Consider the following 24,841-nt stretch of genomic DNA (forward strand, 5'->3'; position numbering starts at 1 on the left):
GAGTGTGTGTGCAGTCATACATGCCATGGTGTGAACACATGAAAGCATACTCACACACCCACACCCACACACACTGACACATTCTTATATATATCTCTCTCCCACATTCACACACACACAGATGCAGTCTCTCTCTCTCAATCCCCTCTCTTCTCCTTCTTTCCCCTTCTACCCTTCTCTTTCTTTCTTTCACACATACACATATGCACACACACACACACAGGCATATATTCTCTCTCTCACACATGTATTCACACACACACACAGACATATATTCTCTCTCTCACACATACACACACAGACACAGAGACATATATTCTCTCTTATACATTTATACACACAGACATAGACTCTCTCACACATGCACAGACACAGAAACAGAAACATATATTCTCTCTCACACATGATGTACATACAAACAAACATATATTCTCTCTCTCACACACACACATACACACACACACACACACACACATGCACATACAGAGTCTCTGTCTCCCTATCTTCCCTTCCCTGCTCCATATCTTTCACTCTCACTCCATCAAGGGCATACAGCGCTGACACATATTCACTCATATCTGCATTTTATATGCCCGATATAACAAGTCTCCCGTGCCTGTGCTGGGTGCACACAGCAACACAAACACACGGCACATATCTCACTCTCACATATCATGAAGGTGGAGAGTATTATCACCGATCATTTTTTGTGTGTGCATGTTGTATGTGCATGCTTTCATGACTCATATATATAAACTCAATCACACACACACACACACACACACACACACACACTGACACACTGACACACATACACCCACAGACACAAGCACACAAAAGAATCCTTTCAGTTACCTAGGTATACAGAGTATATGCCAAGTGAAGAAGATGAATCCTATTATACCGCTATCACAGTATTAACAACTGCACTACTTCCAAAAGCATTAACTGCCTTCATTAAAGTATTAAAGTGAATGTAGGTTGCGAGCAAGCAGGTCGAACGGCGACAGTATTTTAAAAATGAGTCATTGCGTTTGTCGTGTGGCAAGTACCAATGTATATATACACACACTCGTAAATGGCAACATTGAAATGATGAGGCAGGGATGAGTAATAAATCATTTCTGACTGTGGATCAGAGCGAGAACCTGTAAGCGTTTTCAGTACCTGTCAGATAGGAGAAAGGCTCATCAATGGATTTACTATATATGGCATTGTTTTCCACATAAGACTATCATGAACGTCTATAAGACACTATCGATCAATGGCTTTGTTGTTTAAACAATACTTGAGCAACAAATACAAAAAGCCCTCCCTTTTGCTGTTTCAGAAAATTTCAGTGCTTATATGTATGTTTTGAGATACACTAACATAGAATCTGGCAAATGTATCATTTGTAGCACTTGTCTAAATCCAGTTGAACTACAGGCATCCAATATGAAAAGAAGACTTTGCAATGGGAAACAGCATGGGGTTAAGGGTATCTTTAAATATTCTATTACCATTTTTTATTTTTAACTTTTCACTCTCAGGATGACAGGGTTTAATACTATAGTATGTGAGTCAAGTTATGTTTAACCCATTGAGGACGGTTTGATTTTGCTACAACGCGCATTTCCCATAGACACTTGCCCAAGTATACTCGGGACTCATCCTCAATGGGTTAACCCTCTGTGTGCACATTAATTTCCTTTCCATATGTTTGTGCGTGACATTTTTTGCACATTTGTGAACACTGGAATATAATCATACAATAACAGAATTTTCCTTAAATTCCATTATCTGAGTAACTGACTCCCATCACATGTTTAAGGCATTTCACATGTGTGGTTTTCAGAGAGTTAAGCCACAATGACCCTATTTTTTCCCCCCACACTTGTCTCTTTACTAGAGATTTTAGCTTTACCTAAGTGATAACCTGAAGATGTGTAACGACATCTTCTGCGCATTGAAGTCGCTTTGCATTGTTTCTTAAAGTTTGAGAAAAAACTGTAGGAGTTCAGAGTTCAAAGCACTACTGAGGATGAATGTGCAGGGCACAAGAATAAACAAAAAGGCCTCACTGTACATGTAGTATGTCATATGGCTCTACATGCTAGTATTACAACTGTCATTTTCCCCTATGCCTCGACAATCAATCTTTACAGATCCACCCCAAAAAAACTCCCTGATGTTGTCTTCAAAAACAAAGCTTTCAGTCTGCACGAAATTTTCCACAGTTTGGTGCAGAGTTCTATCATATATTTCTCTTCTTTCCACCACATTACAGAATTCATACACCCCAATGCTGTATATCACTACTGCTTTCTTGCAGGGACAGTCTCTGTAGGCATTATAGGCAAAGAACTTGTGAAGTCTTGGATGTGTCTGAATAGACTTTGTTTTCGGGTTGGGGTTCGTTTTCTTCTTTAAACCAGTCACGTTCCCACTATATCATGAGAGTCCCTCACGAATGTCTTGTGCTAATGTTCCCACACAAATAAACGCAGCCATGACGTCAAGTGGCTATCGTTAAAATGCACATGATTGCACAACTGTTCAAATTACGTTAGTGACAAATTTGAAGAGAGCAGTGCAGAGGTACAAGCATACAAGTCATCACGCACAAACAGCTTGTACTGTTTCTAAAATTACAGTCATTCCTCTGAGAAGCATGGCTGTGGGAAAGTTCAGAACCAACCAAAATAACAATGAAGCCATATCTCCCCTTTAAAGCCAGGTTTCCACCTTTTTTCAGCAATAATGTCTGCTGCTGTGTCTGAATTATACAAAAAAGCATTTGCAAATACAACAAATTCAGACCACTGAAGCAATGGTATCAACTGTTTGTAAAATGCAAGCATTACCTGCTCTCAGACTTTCTTTATGGTCATTTGGACAACTACATGTTCACAAGTATGCTTCCAAGCATTAGAAGATGTTCCCCATCTCAGAGTGCAGAGTGCTGATAAGAAAAAAAAAAAAAAAACCACGTGAGGTAGAACTCTCTACTCAGCCATAACTTGTACAGTATGTACTTTTCAGAACCAACTTAAGCCTTCTCTTGATTAACAGATTTTTTTTTTTTTTTTTTTTTTTTTGGGGGGGGGGGGGGAGATATCAAAGGTGGTGATCCTTATGTCTGGGAAATGAAAATGTTACTAAAGTCATCAAGGGAAACCATAATCAAAGCACCATGTGGCACAAAACCTTGAACTTTGGGGTCTTTTCAATAACTTAAGCAAAATAGCCATAGGTCAAATTTGTTTAAATAAAAATCTATGCCATAGTGCAGAAGTTTCAAAATTGTTTTTGATGCCTACACAACACTTTGGAAGTGACACATTGTGCTAATATCAGTCCAGATAAGAATTTGGTAGGAAGTTTAATATCAGACAACTTATACATACAGGGACATCAGTGTTGTTAGACAAATTCACGAAAGCTGAACTCTTAATGATTTATGCGAACAGGTCAAAAAGAAAGTCTTGGATTCAGCCACATAAATGGAAGTGGAGTTTAGTGTGATTTAACTCAGAACTTCACAATTATTATTTTTTTAACTTTACCTACTATGTACATACCAGTCTGAAATCAATATTTAAGGATATCTTTGCACTGAGAAAACAGAAATGGAGTTATTGAAAAAAAAATTCTTCTCTATTTTTAAGCTTGAACAGTAGATGGAAAGCGGAAGCTGGGCCGCTTTTCTTCTCTCCTGTAGAAATCTGACTTTGAATGTGCACTGCCACAGGCTTGAATCAACATTGCAATGTTTCCATTCCCCTATCGAGTAATGAAAATTTTCTGTTGAGCAAACCGAGTGAAAATTGATTAGCAAGAGCCATGTGATGCCAAACACGGGCAAACTTTGCTCGAAATCCGATCCCCGGGCTTCCCATTCAATATCAATTCATTAATGTATGCAAACAGCTTTGGCCCGAGCATCAGTGTTTGGGTGTCATGCAGATAGCACACACCAGTTGTTGTTTTGTTTGTTGTTGTTTTTTGCAGTGTGGCTCAACATCACACTTTTCAAGAACAATGACAGCAAAAACTGTAAAAGGCATTCCTACAGAATGAAAAAAATATGCTGAAATTCTATTCCAAATCTATTTCAAAGATGTACATGATGATATTCAAATATGTTTTGTAGATGTCCGATCCCTTTTGCATGAAGTGTCTTTAAAGCTGGCTGATATCACACATGGTCTCTAGTTGCAAATTTGGAAAGTAAAAGAATCATTGCCACCAACACTAATAGGAGAGAGGTGAGGCTTCCTTTTATTTTTATCTCTCCCTCTCTCTCCTATTTTGATAACCCACCTAGCACTGTGTCAGGATAAAAGGGATGAAAAGTATTTCCACACAACTGTGGCAGAGGAGAGCATGATCTGATTTAGGGGAAACGGCAGTCGATATTCTAGCCTGGCAAGTAGATCTACATCTGAGAGCACACATTTCCAATGAGAGAATGTCACGCCGAGATATACATGAGCGATTATATGCCCCCTGTTCGGTACCGACTGAATATTCACGTCTTTTCTCTGGTCTTATTGACATGTCGTCTCCAATTTGCACTCGGTTTAGTACACGTTACGGGCATCCAGGATGCAATGTCATCAGGTGATATTACTTCCCATCATGCACCGCTGAGGGGGGAGAGGGGGAACCTGACGATGTGCTCTCGCAGGCTGTCAGTACATCATGATCTCAGTCTCATTATCATCCTCTGCGTAGTCAATTGTCTTTCAGGCTACAGAACCCCCAAAAAGCCCCCCCCCCCCCCCCCGATAAATCCACAACAATGTGCTCTTTTCTTTTCCCTACATAAGCTAAAGCAATACAAGCTCTACCGCCTACACAATGTCGACTGCAATGAACACCCCGTAGTCAACGGTACACCATATATCACAATCATGCTCATCATAATCGTCATTATCATTGAAACAGCCGAGGCTTCACGCCACCTTTGGTGCAGTGTTTTCTCTGATTTACTGCAGTCACGCAGGTCTCTGCCTTGAATGGCTAATGAGTCCCCACTGTCACTGCTGCAGGGTTGAAAAATTATAGTGTGTGCTAGGAAAATTTTCTGCATCAAATTCTCCTTTCAATCACCTCATCACCAGTACATGATCACCTTATTGATAAAAGGATACTGTAGTCATTTTTGCATTGTTGTTGCAGAAAAGTGCTGAGCTCAACAAACACACCAAAAGGAAAAATGTGTCAATATCCCATGCATTTTGAATTCATTTTATAATGGTGTCAAGAGGTACTGCACAAAATACCTGATCATTCCAGTGCTCTTCTGTCTTTGTTTGTTGTTGTTATTTTCTGAAGAAAGCATAGAACTGTTCATCCTTGTGAGCATATCAAAATGATCAAGATTGTGAAGTAATTTCACTCCTGAATCATACATAAGCTTACAGTATTGGTTACCAGTCAGCAATTTGACAACCAAATCTTACAATAGTGAAATATTTTGTTGTGTTCACCTTTTGGTGGGTGGAACATTTTTTTTTTTTTTTTTTTTTTTGGGGGGGGGGGGGAGGGCAATCATTAAAAAAAAAAATGGTTGTAATGTATGCCATGCTGCAGAGCAAAGAGATGACCCAGGAATTGCAATGCAAACAGAAATTTGATTTACATTGTAGATATCAAAGTTGTAATATAATTTGCTACTTGCACATGAGTAACAAAGTATTTGCAACAAATAGTCTTTGGAGGGCATAAAGAAAATCTCTACTAAAGTGTCAGCAGAAGTTCTCGTGATAAGAAGGCTTTTTCAGAGTACTCTGACTAAACCCATGTGATATAATGAATGATGACGTTTGTTGTTGGCTAAAATACCAAATGTCTTCACCGCAAGGTTTGAAAAGCTATTTCAGGACAGCTAATCTTGGGACTTATTACATCCTTAAATAGCATTTCAAACCATTCTGGCAAAAACACTCCATGTGTTCCCACCCACGTCAGTCGTCTATATCAGTATATTGACTGTTACAGCTGTTGAAGACAATTTGTCATGGTGGCTTACAGACACAATTAGATATACATATTGTACATGTACCCGTACATGTACACCTAGCATTTAAAAACCTCTATGACATCACAATGCGAGGGAGCATTATCTCTCTGACGGCATTCTCTTCAGCAGCAGCATAGCAAACATTTGTTTCGGGAGACAAAAAAACTCACTCTTTGGGCTTTCCTTTTATCTGCTCTTTGACTCTGATGGTAGATTCGGCTAAAATTGGAGACGATAACAGGAACAGGCAACGCGATGACGAGTACTCCAGACAAGGCGCAGACACCACCCACGATCTTACCAATGATGGTCTCCGGTACGATGTCACCATATCTGAACAGGAAAAGGTTGCGGGGGATGGGGGGGGGGGGGTGGGAGACAAAAAAGAATAATGTGAACAAATTTTAAATCTCATCAGATGATTGCAATGCATATAAATGTCTCATTATCTTTGAGAGCACTGGACATTCTGTCAAAATAGTTTTCCAAACAATTTCTCTCTACATACAAGTACCAGTAGATCACAACAAGACATGTGGACTGATGAAAAGAAGGTTGTCACTAATTATCCATGTAGTCATCAAAAGTGTGACATAGACATATGGATATGTTTTAGTGCTTGATGTCAGTAAATGTGTGCATATTGTGTATACTTTTGTTTGCATGTTTCAGTATCCACGTGTGCAACACGTTCCTTAATCACCAAGACAACATTGCAACTGATGAATATATCAGCTCTACAGACACGCACAAAAAAATGCCTATACATGATTAATGTAAATTAATGCACATCAGTCATTTTCAAGCAGATGGAAAAATCAGATTCTCATATTCACCAGATTCATGTTTTTTTCATCAGGTATATTGGTCAGTTCCTATACACGCACATCTCCATGGAGATTTCCCAGCCACTGAGTGCAATGGACAAGACATCCACAGCAGGCTCTGGCCTGATTGGTCATCTAGACAGATGGTACATGTACAAGGTACATGTGCAGTATAGACTTCACTTTATTAGACAATCATTGCAGTGCTGTGTAAATCATATTTTTGGTTTTCCTCAGACCATCTGCTAAGACAGTGTAACATAATCAATATCATTTAATCGTCTAGACAAAAATCTACTTGTAAGTTTAGTTAAGTTTGAGTTTGTCAAGAGCATGCATGTTCCATACATAGCATGGACATTATATCAGTGGGTTTAAAAAGCTTCTACTATTTGCATGATATACAAACACATTATACAAGCACATACACGTACATAGTAACTGTCTCCTGATTGTGTCATATAATACAGTTGTATATATATGCAACAAATGATATAATTTCTTTCATTTCATTCACATATAACTTTGCTTGCTCTTCATATTCATTTGTCTGGCAAACACTGTGTGACATACATGTACACAGACCTTTGATGACACAAAAACTGCACAAAAAAGGCAAAAAGAAACCAACTTACATTGTATGTGTCAGTGGTTTCAACATGAGATTTTAGAACTTTGTAACATTTTTACAATCTTGCTTCTACTCTGAAAAAAGGAGAAAGCATAATTCTCTTCAAGAATATGCACACATAAAAAATAGGCTATAAAAGCAATGAATGTGGTATTACATGTGCGCTTGTGGAGGGTTGGCTGCATGGTTGTGTTTTAGCATCGTCTGGTGCCAAAATGTATGGTTGATTGATGATTATGGCAGTCGGCGAGAAACCTCGCTATATAGATTGCACATGTGGATGGAAGGTTGGCTGCCATCCAGTGTTAATGTACAATCAGTTATCTTCTTCACTCCCCATCTGCGTACAGTCTACACATGTACTGTATGTAGCCACAAATGGGGTAGGCTACAATGTAAGTCTCTGTAGAAAGATGTTTCATCGAGAATCATATGAACATAGAGAATATATTTTATGCATGATAAATTAATATATAATTATACATATGTGTGTAATATGTACACATCATGTGTACAGTACATGTACATTGTATAATGGTATCAAATATACAATGTATGTACATGTATGTATCAATCAATATACATAGGCCTACAGATAGACAGAAAAATAAACAAGTACAAGTAGATACAATGAGATTTTGTATCATATTTATGTATTACGTAACACATGTCCATCAATCTGTCACTTTTGCAAAGCATATCATTCCACAACACAGGAAATACATGGAAAAAGCAACATAATTTCCACTTCATGATCACTGGTTATGTTTTCGTCAAATACTTATCACTCATTCTATATCACATGACCCTCTTCAAAAAAAAAAAAAAAAAAAAAAGAGCTGCAGGAGGGACATTGTAGCCTTACATGCGACATATCCTAAATTATATGATAATTCTAGATTACTGTACAGATACAATATGTTTTATACTTCTTTCTTTACTTTTTCAGTACATTCTGTCACATGCTTTGTAAACATATTGTACTACTAAAAGTGCTATAAGAATAAAATGGTAAAAAAAGCCATGCTTTGTACTTTCCACCAAAAGCAACAAGTAAAGGTCAGCAGTCAGTATGTATTATCGTTGGTCAGCTACAATCTCTAAAAAACTTTCTGCCTGCCATTTACATCAATGTAGTGTACATTTAACATACATCAGCAAGCAAATTACGCAAATACTCCATGTAGGTCAAAGTGCACTTAAAGCAAATGTACAAATAGCTTACCACAAGACATTTTGATTTTTTACCACGATTTAGTAATTTAGGGGCAAGGACGGGATAGGCAGGATCAGTCTCAAAATTGATGGTACAGGGTTACGCAGGAGTGCTGGAGATTTTTTTTTTTTTTGGGGGGGGGGGGGGAGGTAGGACACTTAAAGGAAGCCACATACAATTCAGTATTATTGGCTGGAAATGTCAACTCCATTATCCAAATAATTCATCAAACAAAGAAAGAAAAAAAAAATGACCCGAGTCTCTTCCCAATAGCTAAAAAGTGCATCCCGACTCTTAATTTCCAAATTCAAAGCCTGATATGAGTATGAGACTGCAGTCTAAAATCAGAGGCATTTGTACTTTCCTAAACAATACGTTGCTCAACCCCATTTTTTTTTTTTTTTTTAACTGTGGGAAACAATCTGTCCAACAACTTTGCCAGATTCAATTTCATGTAGTTCGTTGATTCGCCGACTGCCCAAATTTGATTTCATGCGCGGTACATGAATGACAAATTTGGCCCAATGTAAAGTTCCCCGGCCCTGGTATACGTTCTTCCGGTAAGCCATCAGTTTGAGATCAATGAAGATAACATCAATGTAGGTAGTTTATTGATACATTTCCACCTCCCTCTCCCTCCATCCACCCCCCCCCCAACTTTTTAGACAATCAAGTGCTTAGCCATATCACGTAATCTAATGTAGATGTAGGCTTAGGGAAAACTGTCACTTTACAGTATTGTATCCAGTATATGACTCATACCCTTGATCTTATCACCACTTTTTCTGCTTTTACATTTTCCATAATGTCAAGTGTCCAGTCATGTGCAAAAAAAAAAATTTTAAAAGCTATTAAAATGTGTAAGCACAAAGAGTGTTTTTCTTTCTATCATACCAACGGCTGTATCATTTGAAAAGAAATGCAAAAAGGAGATTATGATGATTAATAATATGTATACTATTCATGAAATGAAATGTTGAAAAACTCAGCATGAAAGCAATCAAATGAGTGACATATTTTTTCCCTTTCAGTCTGTAAATTGACAATTATAGCCATAGACCATTTTCTTTCTCTCTTCCCTTCTTAAAACAAGGATTTGTAAGCATATTACAATAATTGTTTCTAACATTGCAAATGTCAGAGCTATCTATCACTTTCTTTCTCTTTTTCCTCTTTCAAAGGATTCGTAAATGAATTACAAAATATATGGCTTTAACACTCCAAATGTAGTGTGTGAACATGAACACACCATCCTGTTTTTCCTGTTTTCCTCATCAGAAGGGGAGATTTTTCCCTCACTGAATTCTTTTTTTCTTTTGTTTTTTAAATACGAATGCACGATTGAAGCATTCAAACTTATTAGGGGGGAAGGTATTTTGTAGAGGCTAAGTTATCAACTGGAAATTACATTCACAATAGTTTTAGTATAAGGCAACGTGAGAAGTGTGCTGTGATGACAGCAACACAGCCTCCCTTTATCTAATTTGCATATGTGACCGCCAACAATACCATGGCTTAGGGAAATATATGAAAATATATAATTAGATTATTTTCTGCTTCTATGTCCTTTTTGATAACATGTATAGCCAGCTCAAAGTTACATTCTACACAAGAGCAGATAAATTTCAAATGAAAATAACAACAGGAGACAGTTTTAATGAGCAATGCCATGGACAGCACCTGACCTGTTTCTTTATGTTGCAAGAACAAGAACATTATGAATATTCACGGCAGCTTGTTAACATAAGAGTAAATGTAAGTTGGATTATGCAAGAGGGTAATATCTAATTTTGCAATTGTTTTGCTTTAATGATTTAAAATTTGGGTTCATTTGAACCATCACTAACTGCAAACTGGTCTATTCAATTCTGTTGATTGTTTGATTTTACTCAATTTTAAGAAAATCAACATGATGGCAGAGTGGCATTGTAATGCAATCTCTCTGATGTCACATGCTCACTTCAAATCAAATGGATTCAATTCATCATGTTGAATATTAATCCACATTTGAGTCTTATCTTTCAAAGTTAGAATAAAGTTCTCAGACAAAATGAATTTACTGTCATTTACAGGATTTTTTTTTTTTTTTGTCTTTGAGTGGTTGGAGAAGAGGGAACACGTAAAGACTGTCTGCAACAGAGACTAATCCTGCTTTCCACATTTTCCCAGCAGTAATTGTCTGTTGGGAAAAAAAATATATGGAATTAACAATGGCTAGCTACCTTGGAATAAACGAAAAGGACATATACATTGTGTCTTCAACGTCCTTGGCATGAAAGGAAGGCAAAAATGCCCATCTGCTCCAGCACAAAGAACACCCATTTAAAATATTTGTAAAAAATAAATCAGCGGTATCTTCACAAGAAGATGAAATACCTATTCTCCTCTGTTGACAGAAGACAAAACTAATTTGATTTCAGAATTAGTTGGATTTTTGTGTGCATATGTTGTTGTTGTTGTTTGTTTTTGATGGGGTTTTTTTGGTAACCTGTGGCAATTTTCAGCTGCACTGCAATCTCCTCTTGAAACATTTTTAGATCTGCAATATTAGTTTACTTCATTTTCTAATACATTTTCCTCCTTGAAAGACAATTTGCAATCATAAAACTATTGACTACCACATCTTGTCTCCTTCACAACACAATATTGTGCTCCAAATGGAAATATCTTCACTTTTACATGTAGATCTACAGTGAAGCTGTTAATTTGTGTAAACACCCACAACACAAACCCTTACTGTCATTTGATGGCTGCCATAATCTTGACAAAGACTGTACAAATGAGCGATCCAACCATATTTCTTCTTTTCTTCATTTATATTTCTAGAATGCCTTTTGCCCCCAGCGTAATGCTATGCAAACAAACTTTCATGAATGTGGGGATGATGAAAGATGCGAGGAGGAGATATAGAGTTCTGTCAAGCGAGTGATCCCTATTGAAACTTCCTTGAAAAGAATGCTTGTTTGTGCTTTCACCAATGTCTGAGGAAGGTAAAGAATTTTTGGTGTTTCTTTTTACAATCATTGACAATTTTTTTTTTTTGTTCTCTCAGCTCTGGAATTGGGCAAAATGCTTGAAAGAGATTGGAAGAAGACCTAGAGCCAAGGCTGACTTGTCTCCAAGCCAGCTGAGGCTAGCTGCAGGAGCTTTTAAAGAATGGCATTGCTACGCCTCAATGAGGTCACTCCTGCTTTAATACAAGAGGACACTTGAAATTCACATGGATTAATCTGGAATGACGTTTCAATGCTTGAGAAAATGGGTCATCACTGAGAAAAAAAAAAGTGATTTGGATTAATATCAAGAATGCACGTCTGATGCTGCATCTTCTATTTTTCTTCATTTGGTTCTTTTTGTTTTTGTTTGGCCTAAGATCTTTGAAACATCAAGTTTGATTTGTTTGACAGGAATTTCATGGAAGAATGTATTTTGCCACAACTCTGACAGTTCTTTCAACATGTGCATCTCTACTTTTTACTAAACCCCATTATTTGAGATTTGCTGACATAGAAACCTCAATATCTAAATTGGCAGACACACTCACACACAAGCAGCATGGGGGCTGAAAAACTATTCAAGTATTTTCAAGTATTTGCAGTAGTCACGTAGCAACTATATAGGGAAAACATTGGCTGTTATTATTAGGTCAATCCTTTCCTTTGACAAAACATCACGTGACGTATTGCTCCTTGACACAAATATTCAGCCAAGGATCATAACAATGGTTGCCTTCATTCATCTCACAATATTTTGTTTCTTTGCACATCTTTGTGCTTGGCTGTTTTTTTTTTTCTTTTTAAAGATGGTGCTATTAAAAAAGGAAAGAGTAAAGGTTTTACATTTTTAAAAATATTGCTTGTTTCCATGACCTTTGAAGGCATTCTTTACCATTTGCAGATGAAACAAAAACCCCGCTTTAGTACTTCAAAATAGTTCCAAAATGTGAGTTAGTGATAGAAACAACCAGTGTAAGAAATTAATCAGTATAATCAATGTCAAGTATTGTTAAACATACTAAATGTGAACAATAGGTATAACAAAATTGTTTCTAGACTGAACCATCTACAGTTATGGTTTAGTGAGAAAAATAGTGTTATCTCCTCATATTTTAGGCTTTATTGCAAAATGTCTATAAAAAATTAGGATTTTCTTTGATACAACTGACCTACACATATGCATCAAATATGATAATTCCAACATTTTTTTATGTCACTGCTCCTAATGGTACACAGTACCTTTAATAGTTTTGGAGGCTTTTAGAGAAATGACCTCTCAGACATCCCCATCCCTAGGCCCTCCCCAACCATCTTCCCCGATCACTTGAACTCAATGACAATCAGCTCCCGTCTCAAGCATCAGCCACTGCTCAGGTCGACAATCTCTGTTTTTTAGTGCTTCTGCGCCATGTCCAGTCATGTAGCACAAGGTCAAGTGAGTTAATATCCTCTGATGCACCAAACCCTCAGTGAGTTAGTGGAACCGAGGCAAAAATAAAGCAGAAACGACTCGGGGAAGGGGGGGGGGGGGGGAGAGCGTATGGCGGGGGGAACCACTCCGGCAGAAACAGACAGTCTGTACGGTACAGTGACAACATGACAGAAATTATCGACTTTGGTCGCAGTAAAAGATCAATGGCGGATTAATTGGATGAGCAAGTGCTGAGGGCAAGGATGAAGGGGAGAGGATAGATCGGGGTGGATACTCCTTTCAAGGAGGGCCAGGTGACGTCCGAGAGGATTACAAGAGGCACATCGCCTCACTGTTGGGAGTTAATTGTCAGTCATAAATACCTCCCCCAAACAGGGACTGCTCTTTTTAATGATGGCAGAAGTGGTGATGTAGTACCAGTATCTTTAGCAGCAGCAGCAGCAGTTAATATCAAAAGAAGTGGAATCTCATCATTTCAATGTTCCAAATCATCCAAGATAAAAAGCAATTTCATTATTATGGCTAATTCAAAATTACTAGACAATAAGATTTCAAAGTTGTGGGATGTTTATAGTGTATATGCAGCACCATGAGCATCAGTAGCTGACAGAAAGTGTGTGACTCATAAGAAATCGCTTTTATCATGCTATGGTTTATAATTCCTTTGGGTGTTTTGGCACTGCTGCTTCTCTGTGTTGTTCTCCTACCTGAAGTAGAAGAAGAAATGAAAGAAAAATTCAAACTATTCTAGATTGGGGTGTGTAGAATACTTCAAGTGGATGAAAGTATACTGGGGGTTTTTTTTTGTGTTTTTTATTTTTTTTGCTCTTCTCCTTCTTCTTCAACTTCATTTTCTTTAACGGTGTAAAAATAGCAGTCCCAAAGAATTTTGTGAAGACATGATCTGGAAAACACATTCATAATCAACACTCAGTATCTATTGGCATGTATAGCACAGCTGCACACCTGAACTTCTGCACCCCCTTAAAGAACCACTCTCCGAACACCACTTCCTGTCTTGCATGCCACGGCTGTGACCAGATGCTAATTGAGTTCACTGTAACTTCCAACCGTCTCCATGGGGAAATATCTTAATAAGGTGTCCTGCAACATGGATATCTTGTGTGTACAATGTACAATGTATGTAAGCACTGTATAAAGCATGTGTTTGTGTGTGTGTATGTGTGTGTGTGTGAGAGAGTGCGCTACCAGCCAAGTGTTGAAAGCACATACTGTGTGTTTTCGTCAGCAGTTCTGGTCTGTCGCTTCGTCACTCAAGTCATACATAAACCAGTGATATCATTATGGCAGGCTACCGCCATATTATTTGTCAGACCAATCCAGAGACGGGCAAGGTTTTTATCCTATAGTGCATCAGGCAAAGAAAGTTACTTAATAATCAAATTCAGCAATTCTGGGTAAAGTTGAAGCACCTACCAAGACATCGCAGAGAATAAACAAATTATGCACCCTCTGCTGTGACTTGTTTCACAAACATGTTCTTTTTTTTGATCGATATCTTTCTGAGAGATCTGAGCACTTTGCATACACATGCACGCAGGCACAAAAATGAGAAAATGTGTGTACATATTGTATACATTCAAATTTATACACTGTATGACCAATTTGTTTGGGGTGAGAATCCATTAATATATCCTCGACTGAGAACCAGAAGGGTATTACACAATTTTGGGGGGTATTGAGTTATTGGTATCAAGTTTTCAAACTTGATCTTCTCTACTGTAGGGCCTACTCGATGGTGTCAATCTTGAATATGTTGTTTTCATTTTATTAATTACTAAAATATTAAATATTAAAAAATCAAAACCACTGGGGCAATATTTTTACCCATATTTGGAACAATGCTTAAAAATCTACCCAGAGAAGGTCATATTAATGTTATATCGATACTTGGGGTAACAGTTTGATTGACACACTGTCTATACACCGTAGATGTCCTTTATGAATGTTCTACCCATGTAAAAGCCGGTTACAGCTCGTTATTCCGAAGGTTCGTTATTCCGAAGGCTCTTCACTCCAAAGATTCCTTATTCCGAAGGTTTGTTTTTCCGAATTTCATTTTCGGATGAAAAAAACTTTGGAATAACGCCACAAATGTTCGGATTAACGAACCCTTTTTAATTTTCGGATTAACGAACCTCTAGGTATAGGGAACTTGCATGTTTCGGATTAACGAACCTTCGGAACATCGAAATTTTCGGAATAACGAACAGCACCCGTAAAAGCCATCCATGGCTGTTTACATTTCATATGGTGGTCACAACCAATATTTTTCTTTCATTTAACAATCACATTGCACTGGTCAAAGAACTTTGCAGAGATAGACTCTGTGTATTAAAAAGTATTATTGCTGTAGGTACAAATGGACAACTTATTTAGTACACCTGAATGTATACATACAGTGTACATGGCAAATAATTCCACATTAAGGTAAAACCTATAGGCATTTGATGACATATATTACATAAAATAATGTGCCAAAAGATATGTTATGATGCAGAAGGCAATATTCAGAATGCTATTCCCATCAGAACAGGAGGGAAGAACTGAGGATCCTTCCACATTTCACAGCAAAGGCCAAAAGTCCTGAAAAAGACAGGGGTATGCCCTGTGAACCGTAATGTACAGGCATCTCCCGTAATACAGATTTTTCTGGGATCAGCAGTTTTCTATTGTTATAGCCAAAACAATTTCAGGATAGAAAGATATTAAAAAAAAAAAAGATATTGGGACCTGAATATTCATTTCGGTACAGCAATATTTATATTATATTGGATGGCTATGAATGGGATACCAGGGAATATTGCACGAGTTAGGGCCAATATTGCACGAATCGAAGATGAGTGCAATATTGGCCCTAACGAGTGTAATATTCCCTGGTATTCCATGAATCAAGGCCATCCAATATAATTATTATCATCTATACAATCAAGTAGAGCAAGCATTTGTAAACTGCACAAAATTACCCGGCTTCTACTCGTCTTTGAAGTTGACTCGGCAGTCACATCCCAGCGCTGAAAAGGGGAAGCCCCTAAAACTGCGTACATGAAACAAACAACTAGCAAGATGCTTGCGCGCTTGTGAATTGTAACAAAACGACGCGCACTAGTAGCAAGCGTTTGCGCATTCAGCAAGCGCTCGCGCAATAGACGAGACAGAATTGAATATGGTATGATCTTGAACGGCAAGTTACAACGGTAGCCTATGGGGAATTAATACGTTGGCCTTTGCGTTTCGTTCAATATGCTCTGATATTGAACGGTAAAAATTGAGCAGACTACAATACGCGTTTTTAATGCGCCACTAAAAACGTCCTATATAGATGATAATTTGTAATAATCATGTTCATTATAAAAGGAGTGGACTGTAGGCCTACACCTCAGTCTCAAACAGATCATCTCTTTATTGAGCATGATCTCGCAGAAAAGCGCTGGCAACACTATAAACCACTCGTCTAGTAAGGATACAGCCCTGTGTCCAGTGGAGGGCTAATGTCTACACCCTTATGACAAAGAAATATTACAGAAATTCAAAGTAGATTTGAAATGTGTCCAGTCTTTTATCTTTAATCTTTTACGCTTCCACATTGCAGGGATGAAAAAAAAAGAACACAAATATAAATGCTGTTTCTCTGTGTGATTATGAAGCCTAAATAAATGTATAACGCAACAGTTAAATCACATTTCATTGGAATTGTATCCAGTTTAAATTAATTACAGAGTCTTTCCTGACACTTATGGAAGTGTGTATCTGTGGAGGGAAGGTTTAAAGACATCAACACACAAAGTATGTCTGCAAAATGAGGGCTAAATTTGAAATCATGCTCGTACCTTGTTTTATTAACCAACTGGTGTTAAAAAAAAACACACACACACACAAACAAACAAACAAACAAGTCTTTAGCATGGGGTTGATTGTTTGTTTGTTTGTTTGTGTGGTGTTGTGTTTGTTTGTTTTTTTTTGGGGGGGGGGGATCGGTGTTATCGTGTGTGTTTATGAACAAGTAACTTGGTATGATCCTTTTTGTCTGTGTATCATAGATTAATATCTCAGTGGAAAGACACAATACAAGATATCTTACCTACCGTATGTTATTGGAAAGTGGTTACTGATATCATCTGAAAGCTTTTCAAGTCATTTGAAAAAAAAATGATTTGTACATCCTGCTACCTAATGAATTACTGTTTTATTAAATTTTAAATTCTTCCACATTCCAGGTGAGGAGAATGTAAAGTGATAATAGGCCATATATTTATGTAGGCTTCCTTGCGTGCTACGAGAAATGTGGCAGCCCCTTTGAGGTTGGTCACCATGCCTATCATGTACCAGACTGCTAACATGTATTTCATGGGCCTTTTTATGTGCTGTAGCAGTCTCCCTTGATGCAGTTTAGCATGTGTGAGAGCACACATGAACTGTTAATGGGTCTACGGAGAATCCATGTACTCAGCACTGAACTAATTATCGTCAACCCTTGCTCTCACACAACACCGCACTTTTAACGCACTGGTACTACGCCCGACGAACGGGTCCACGCCGTCACGAACGCAGTTTACATGCATATACACTTTTACATCCAGGCGATTGTTTGTGTGGTCAATTTAAATGAGAATAGACAAGTGTGCGTTGATACTCTCATCCCCCCCCCCACGCGTCTTCCTAACGTACGCACAGTGTTCCACTGAAATTCCCTGCTTGCCATGTAGAAACATCAATACTATTGATTACCCCTGGCCTGCGGTTGGCTGACAATGGATAGTTTGTTTGTGTTCAAATGTGGAACTTGTCCACTCGCTATACGTTCTACAAATTGCTGGCAGGCCTCCCAATTTGGGTGCTTGTGTGTAAAACGCACAAGGCACACTGGTACGTCCACGGAATCAGCTTGATGCTCGTACACAGACAGCAAGCCACGGACAGATCGAGAGGAAAGGCAGGACAGATAAATCAACAGATACCCATCTTGACCATGGCATACGTACAGTTGGATTTGACCAGTATCGGAAAGGACATGTCTGCAGGCATATTTTGAGATGAATATGTACACACAGAAAGAGACAAGGGGAAGAGAAAAAACAGGAAGAGAAAAACTGAAAAAGGAAAGAAAGTACACCAACCTACAACATTGTACTATATTCCCAATCTCTCTGCCAAGCAGGTTTATGGCCAGAGAAATAATTCATTTTTGTGACAATGCTTTCTAGTAGCAGGTACAATATTTGTTGCCTGAAGTACAGGGCCATTATTTCTGGTGCAGTTTTCACACTGGGATGCGGAGAGTATTTGCATGTCATTTATCTCATTTTTGGTGGCCAGTTTGACAGCTCATTTACCCTTGGACCGATACAATTGAAGTTTGATGACCTCACACAAAATAACAACCATGAGTCATTGGTTCTTTTTTTTTATGCTATAGGAAAACTCGTTCAGACACTCATATTGCCATTGCTGCAAATAAACAATATGAAACAAAGCAACTGAAAACCTACATTACAAAACAGATTTGTCCTACACTTAAATATATTGTCAATAGGCACAGAATGTGCACAAGTTGTAATATGCCTCACACTCATCACCAGTCAGTTATTTACTATCAACTTGACACCAAACCCCCTGTTCCAAGTAGGTTATTCACTGTTTCCATGATCAGTTGCAATTTCATCTCTACCAACCCTGGCATGAATCTTCTTTCCACTTTTTCAATTAAAAAAATAAATCTCATCATCATACTGTATGTCAAAATCCCCAAAGATCAAAGAGCTCAAAACACCATCCTCAAAATTGAAAATTGCTAGCCACAGGGGTTCAGTGGTCAATTATAAATCAGAAGCAGCCAGTTAGATGGATAGATGGCCGGGTGGACTGGCCATCTAATGCAGCACAGTGGACAAGGTAAATGACCCCTCCCCCAGCACGCAAAAATCCTCCGGCCATAATTTCCTCCATTTTCAGGTTGGTTGGCGGCTGTGAGAAATTGCACTTGCTTTCAAAAATTACTGCCACATACGGAAGGACAAGCGAATCTCACACCCACAGAGCTCCAGTAATTGTCTGTAAGGATTGATGATTTCATCCAATTGTGGTTTCTTACAAGGCATAATTTTTCACAAGTCTCAAAGACTTCAGAGAAAGTTGCTAATGTATATTACTTCCCGATTTCACTCTGAAATGATGAAATTCAGGATCTCCCTTTTTTTTTTGTTCTAAGAATTTAGTTCACACATAATTCTTCTGTGAAGAGAGTACATTTCTTGGAAGTATTCTCTTGTTTGATTGGATTAGATTAGTGAGAATTCAACTCATTTTTATCTGATTTTGTTTCTTCTTTTACAGTTTCATGTAAAATAGTGGTCTTTGAAAGATTACAAATGTACAATGTATGTTAGCTTAGACAGCAGTTTGCTATTAAAGGCCCACATTATAAGAAGACAGAAAATAACACAAACTGAAATTAAAACATAAAAGGATCATGAGGTAATATTTACACCTGTTCAAGCAAGATTTAATCCAAGAAGACTACCCATAATCTTTGACATTTCCTAGCAAAGCTATCTGTTTAAAAGTAGTGAGTGTATATGAATTTTTAATCAAGTCCTTACTAGCCTCACTGCAAGGTAGTCATATATGGGCACGAACAGTAGATGCATATCAAGAATATACATCACTGCTCATGGCTTTTTCTTCATCATCATCATTCCTGACCTTTTACACTTCACAATAACTGCATCTGATCCTTTAATTAATAAACAATTAATATCACTTCAATTTAGCTAAATATACATATAGGGCCCATTTTAAACTATTGTACATGCAATGTATTTTGAGCACATAGTATTTCTTGTATTGGGACTAGGGAAACAATTTTGCAAGTGGTTGAATTTGCCATGGAACACAAGAATGCCTGAATGAGAACTAAGCACAGACCCTTTTAAAGAAAATTAATTTGGTCATTTCCTTCCGTGGAGGTGACATATAGCACATTTGTGTTAAAGGAGGAAAGATTTTCACAAGTTGCCAATTTAGCATGGCTAGCAAAATAGAATACACCACAAAATACACTGCTTAAACAGCAGATATATAGCACAAATAATAGACATTCTATATATGAATGTGACAAATATGTCTATGGATATAAAGGAAAGGTCTACTTTGTCAGGTGAAGTTACTGTATGAATAAGTGTCAAAGTACAATGTAACAGACAAATCCCAAAGGTTTTACAATAATTTGACAGTCTGGTGTCATTTAAAATTTCTGTGAGAGACAACTTTTTGAAGCTTCATAATAATGATAGAACAAAACAGAGGCATTTCAGTTATTTGCAGGGATTATCATCTTTTCACTGGTACAAACTGTATGATTGTGTTGTACAGTATGCTTGTGGCATATATACACAGAATTGTTTTTTTTTTTTTTTTTTTTTTTTTTTAAGTTTACGTGTTCAATCAGGTTTGGGGTTAATTTTGTATGTTTATATGCATGTTGTTTTGAAAAGAAGGGACTTTTTGATACACTGTACCTATATCTGCAGGTAATTACCAAAAATGGAAAGGATACACTATTTTAAGGTTAAGTCAAATTGGGCATACAGGTGTAGGTACAGCTGTACAGTGTATGACTTGGTTACATCAATAGAAACTTCTGTAAAAAATTACTGTCAAACCTATTAATGTGAACAATCCTGTCTGACTATAACAGTCCCATACAAACATACTGTATCTTCAGTACCAATATGTGTTCAGTGTAAACATTGTGTTTGTTTGTTTGTTTGTTTGATTTGGTTTGGTTTGGGTTTCTTATTTTGCATAATAGTTTTCATTAACCATATAAGCATCTAACCTTCATTCAGAGCGCATTTATTACAATCAGACATGGATGCTGGTTCACTGTTGCCTCACAAAGCATTTAGAAACGTGTTCCTGCATTCAGACTACAGTATGAATTGGTCCTTTGAAATGAATTTACATACAAATTACATGACAGTTCTTTGAAATAGTTCACAATATGTGATGAGATCTGGAGTTTTCTCATAGTCTACATGTATGATGAGGAACTTCTTTAAACAGCTTCATAAAATATATATGATTACTTCAAAGGAATCCCACTTGAACTCATACTGTGCTACAAAGCATACTGTAGGAGTCACAAAAGCAAAATTTACCGGCCACTATCACTTCTTTACACCAAGTGTGCTTTTAGTACTAATGTAAACAGTCTTATAGGGTTTGCAAATAGGATGGGCAAATAGTTGTACCTCACTAGCACAAATCAATGACAAAAAGCTGTCTATCCTGACCTTATGCTGAGCAAAAATCAGCTTGGGTAAGGGCCTGATGAGTGTTTACTAAATCTACAATCAGTATAACACCGCAAATGCATACAATTTCAACAACTGCCTATCAGTATAAATGCATGTGTTTGTAACACAAATACTAGCCCAGTGCTTTCTGTAAGCAAGCCAAGAGAGTAAAAATACAATGTACATCAACATTTGTTCTACGATGCTCCTTGGCAGAGAGGTAGAAATGGAAAGTAGGCTACAAGGATAGAAGAAATGGAACATTTCTTTTTGCTTGGAGGTTCACTGCAAAGGTTAACTTGCGTAGACGGTATGTACATAAGATACAAAATTATATCAATAATTTTACAACAAACTATAGGCCTATAAATGTTATATCTTAGCCAAATGTTGTTACTCACTAATTTATCTGACAGCCAGTCTGCATTCTTGTCACTAAATGTGTGGCAAGAAGTAGATCTACAACTGTATCTCTAATAGAATTTTCCTGTCCTTCTTTTGAAAGGCTGTCAGAATTTGAATATATGCATTATTCTTTCTCCATAGCTTATTCTTATATTCCCTTCTCTCAGTCACTTCAGTGGTGTAAAGCCTTATCAAGATATCTAACATGGAAATTCACATTTAAACTACTACTGTACATGGTACTTGTAGAACAGCCATTGGGTGAAAAGTGGTATAGTGCACTCCCATTATAACAAACATGGTTATAATTATGTTGTACTGAATTTCTCACTATAATGAAGTAAATATTCAGGTCCCAAAATTGTCATCTACAGTATAATTATCTTCAGATACACTGTACTGTTTGGCTACAACTAAATTTTGATATAATGAAATATAAACTGCCAGTCTTGAGGACTTTGATGTATAATGGGAGTCACCTGTATGAGGTAACATGCAGTCTACATGTTATCAACAAGGCTTTTCTACATGTACACTTGTACTTTTTCTACAAAGTATGAGCATATTGTCCTTTCCAACTGAAAGCATTAGAGCAAAGGAAGCAGAGTAATAAACAATTTAACATTAAACACATTGTATATTCAAATGATTGATGCAAATGTAAAGAATGTAAAGAAATTGTTACAGGAAAAATATTAGCAATATTTAATCAATAGCACTTACATTCAAATATTGATACTTTATACACTCTCTAAATATACATTGTACATGTACTGTATGTTTAAAAAAAAATGGGTCTTTAAATTATACATTTGTACATGTTAGCATTCACTTTGCTAACCACTTGTCTTTGTTTGTGTGTGTGTATGTGTGTGTGTGTGTATGTGCATGTGAAAGTGGATGCATGATACCTTTGGGTTGGGTCTCAAATTACATGTATCTCCCATTGGGCATGCTTCTATGGTAGAAATGGATAATAAATGCATGTCATTAAAGTATTGTTTTATGTCACATCACTGTATGTTGATTTGACAGTATAGAAAAGGCAGGAGAAAAAAATATATTATTATATACAAATGTGTATATTTGAATCATATACATATTGACATTAATGTAAAAATACATCATGCTAATATTGTTGCTTTGTGTAATCCTATATACAATATGTCATGATTCCTGTAACTGATTTCGTTTGACTTTAGTCAGTAAACATTGAAAGAAGACATGTATATAGGCCTACTGGTAGGCTTCTTGACAAGAAAGGACAACATTTGCTCACCACTGTAAGTAAAGTGATATGGTTACATGACGTGACATGTCTTTTTTATATTTTATACCCTTGGTGTTAAAATCATATTTTAGGGATATGCGTACATCCGCTTGACACATCTGAGAGAAAAACAATACTACCAGCAAAATATATGCCTGCATTTCACAACATGTGACGTGATCAATGCACCTTATGTACCTGCATGCCATAAATGCCTGTGATCATCCAATACATGCTGTAATGTACAAATTTGTACATGTACCCTCAGCTCTTTTAAAAAGCTGTATTGGACAGACTAGCAATTCTTCTTTTTTTTTTCTCATCAACTCAACAAATTGAAAATAAGAGTAGTAGATATGTGGACAGATTTTCTTTGAGGGAAACAAATTCACACACTGAAATTATGCACTCTCTAAATATTTTTATACATCTACATTATATGAATGAACACATATTTCACTCATCATACACAACACAAGAGTAGAAATACAAGGAATCTGAGAATTCTTCTCTATCTCATGTAGATATCAACATTCAAAGTGTATGCCTGCAGGGAAATCTGTGGCATATGTAAGCATTGTGACAAAGACTACAGGGGAAGGCATCCACATTGTGGAATAAATGTATGACATCAGCTGCCACGGTAGGGGATCACCCCTGTTCATTACCCAATTATAGTTATATTAACTTATCATATTTACTCCAGTGTATGGGTGAAATAAGGAAGGAAGGGGGGGGGGGTTATGGGGGAAGCCCAGTCTCAGAATGGGAGAGATGCCCTATCCGAGACCGGCAACACTTGAGCACTCCCATCAAGACGTGATGTACAAGCTGCGGTACATGCTGTAAGGGGGGGAAAAAAACTCTATGCATACTGACGAGAGGCTACGGAAAGGGGGTGTTAGGGAATATTGCAGAGGATGCTCAAGCTACAATTTTTGCATCGTGAGGGCTGCGAGGACGGTAATGCCTGGAGGAATTCTGCTGACTGCCTAGTGATGTGTGATTGCATATGTGTGGCAGATGGATTGTAGAATTACTGTACAACATCCAAAAGTACAAAAGTAAGAGCATGGTCATATGTTTTGGATTTTAAGACGGAGGAATGCACAAGATGGTTAGCTCTTGAACTTTTAAGATTTACTGAAGCATTTTCTTGCCATATCTTTGCTATCTAAATTATGTATATCTTAGAGAATGACATCTCATTACTATATTTTCTTTACTCTAAAGCACCTACACTGGGCAAAAAAAAAAAAAGCAAACAACACAAAACAAAACAAAACTGCTTATCATTGTGTTTGCATACGGCCTATGGCCATTTTAAAGGTACAAGCCTGCAAGTTTCACAGCTGTATTGTTCTGCAGCTGCAGTCACCACAGCTGAGGTGAGTCTATGCTGCCACCATTGTCGGAGTTGAGCCATTGCAAGCATGCAGAGCTAGAGCCGCAGACTTATGCCACCGTGATCTTGAACTCTGTGATGACATTTCCTGGTGGACCTTACAATGCATCTAATGAGATTACATTTTGAATCGAAATCTGCGATGCGACACTTATCATTGGTCTAACCTACACTGTAGGGTCACCGCTTCTCAAAATAGAAGGTCGAAAGCAATACTTCAGACTGTGAGATATTTTTATCCTGTTTGAAATTCATGTCAATTAGAAGATATACATATAAAAGTGTACGATGCATATGTGCAATGTACACTGAGCTTCCAGGCATACACTAA

The 24,841-nt window shown here is 37.4% G+C and overlaps 1 protein-coding gene across 1 annotated transcript in view; it reads right to left on the reverse strand.

The window, feature by feature from the left end:
• Positions 1-24,841, reverse strand: part of LOC140241373 (potassium voltage-gated channel protein Shal-like) — a 106,730-nt gene that overhangs the window by 76,675 nt on the left and 5,214 nt on the right. Inside the window, exon 2 of the mRNA XM_072321107.1 lies at positions 6,181-6,343. Within this exon, the coding sequence (XP_072177208.1) occupies positions 6,181-6,343 (163 nt within the window). The remainder of the gene's footprint in view (positions 1-6,180; positions 6,344-24,841) is intronic.

Source organism: Diadema setosum, chromosome 2, assembly GCF_964275005.1.
Source record: "Diadema setosum chromosome 2, eeDiaSeto1, whole genome shotgun sequence".
In the NCBI taxonomy this organism is placed as follows: domain Eukaryota; kingdom Metazoa; phylum Echinodermata; class Echinoidea; order Diadematoida; family Diadematidae; genus Diadema; species Diadema setosum.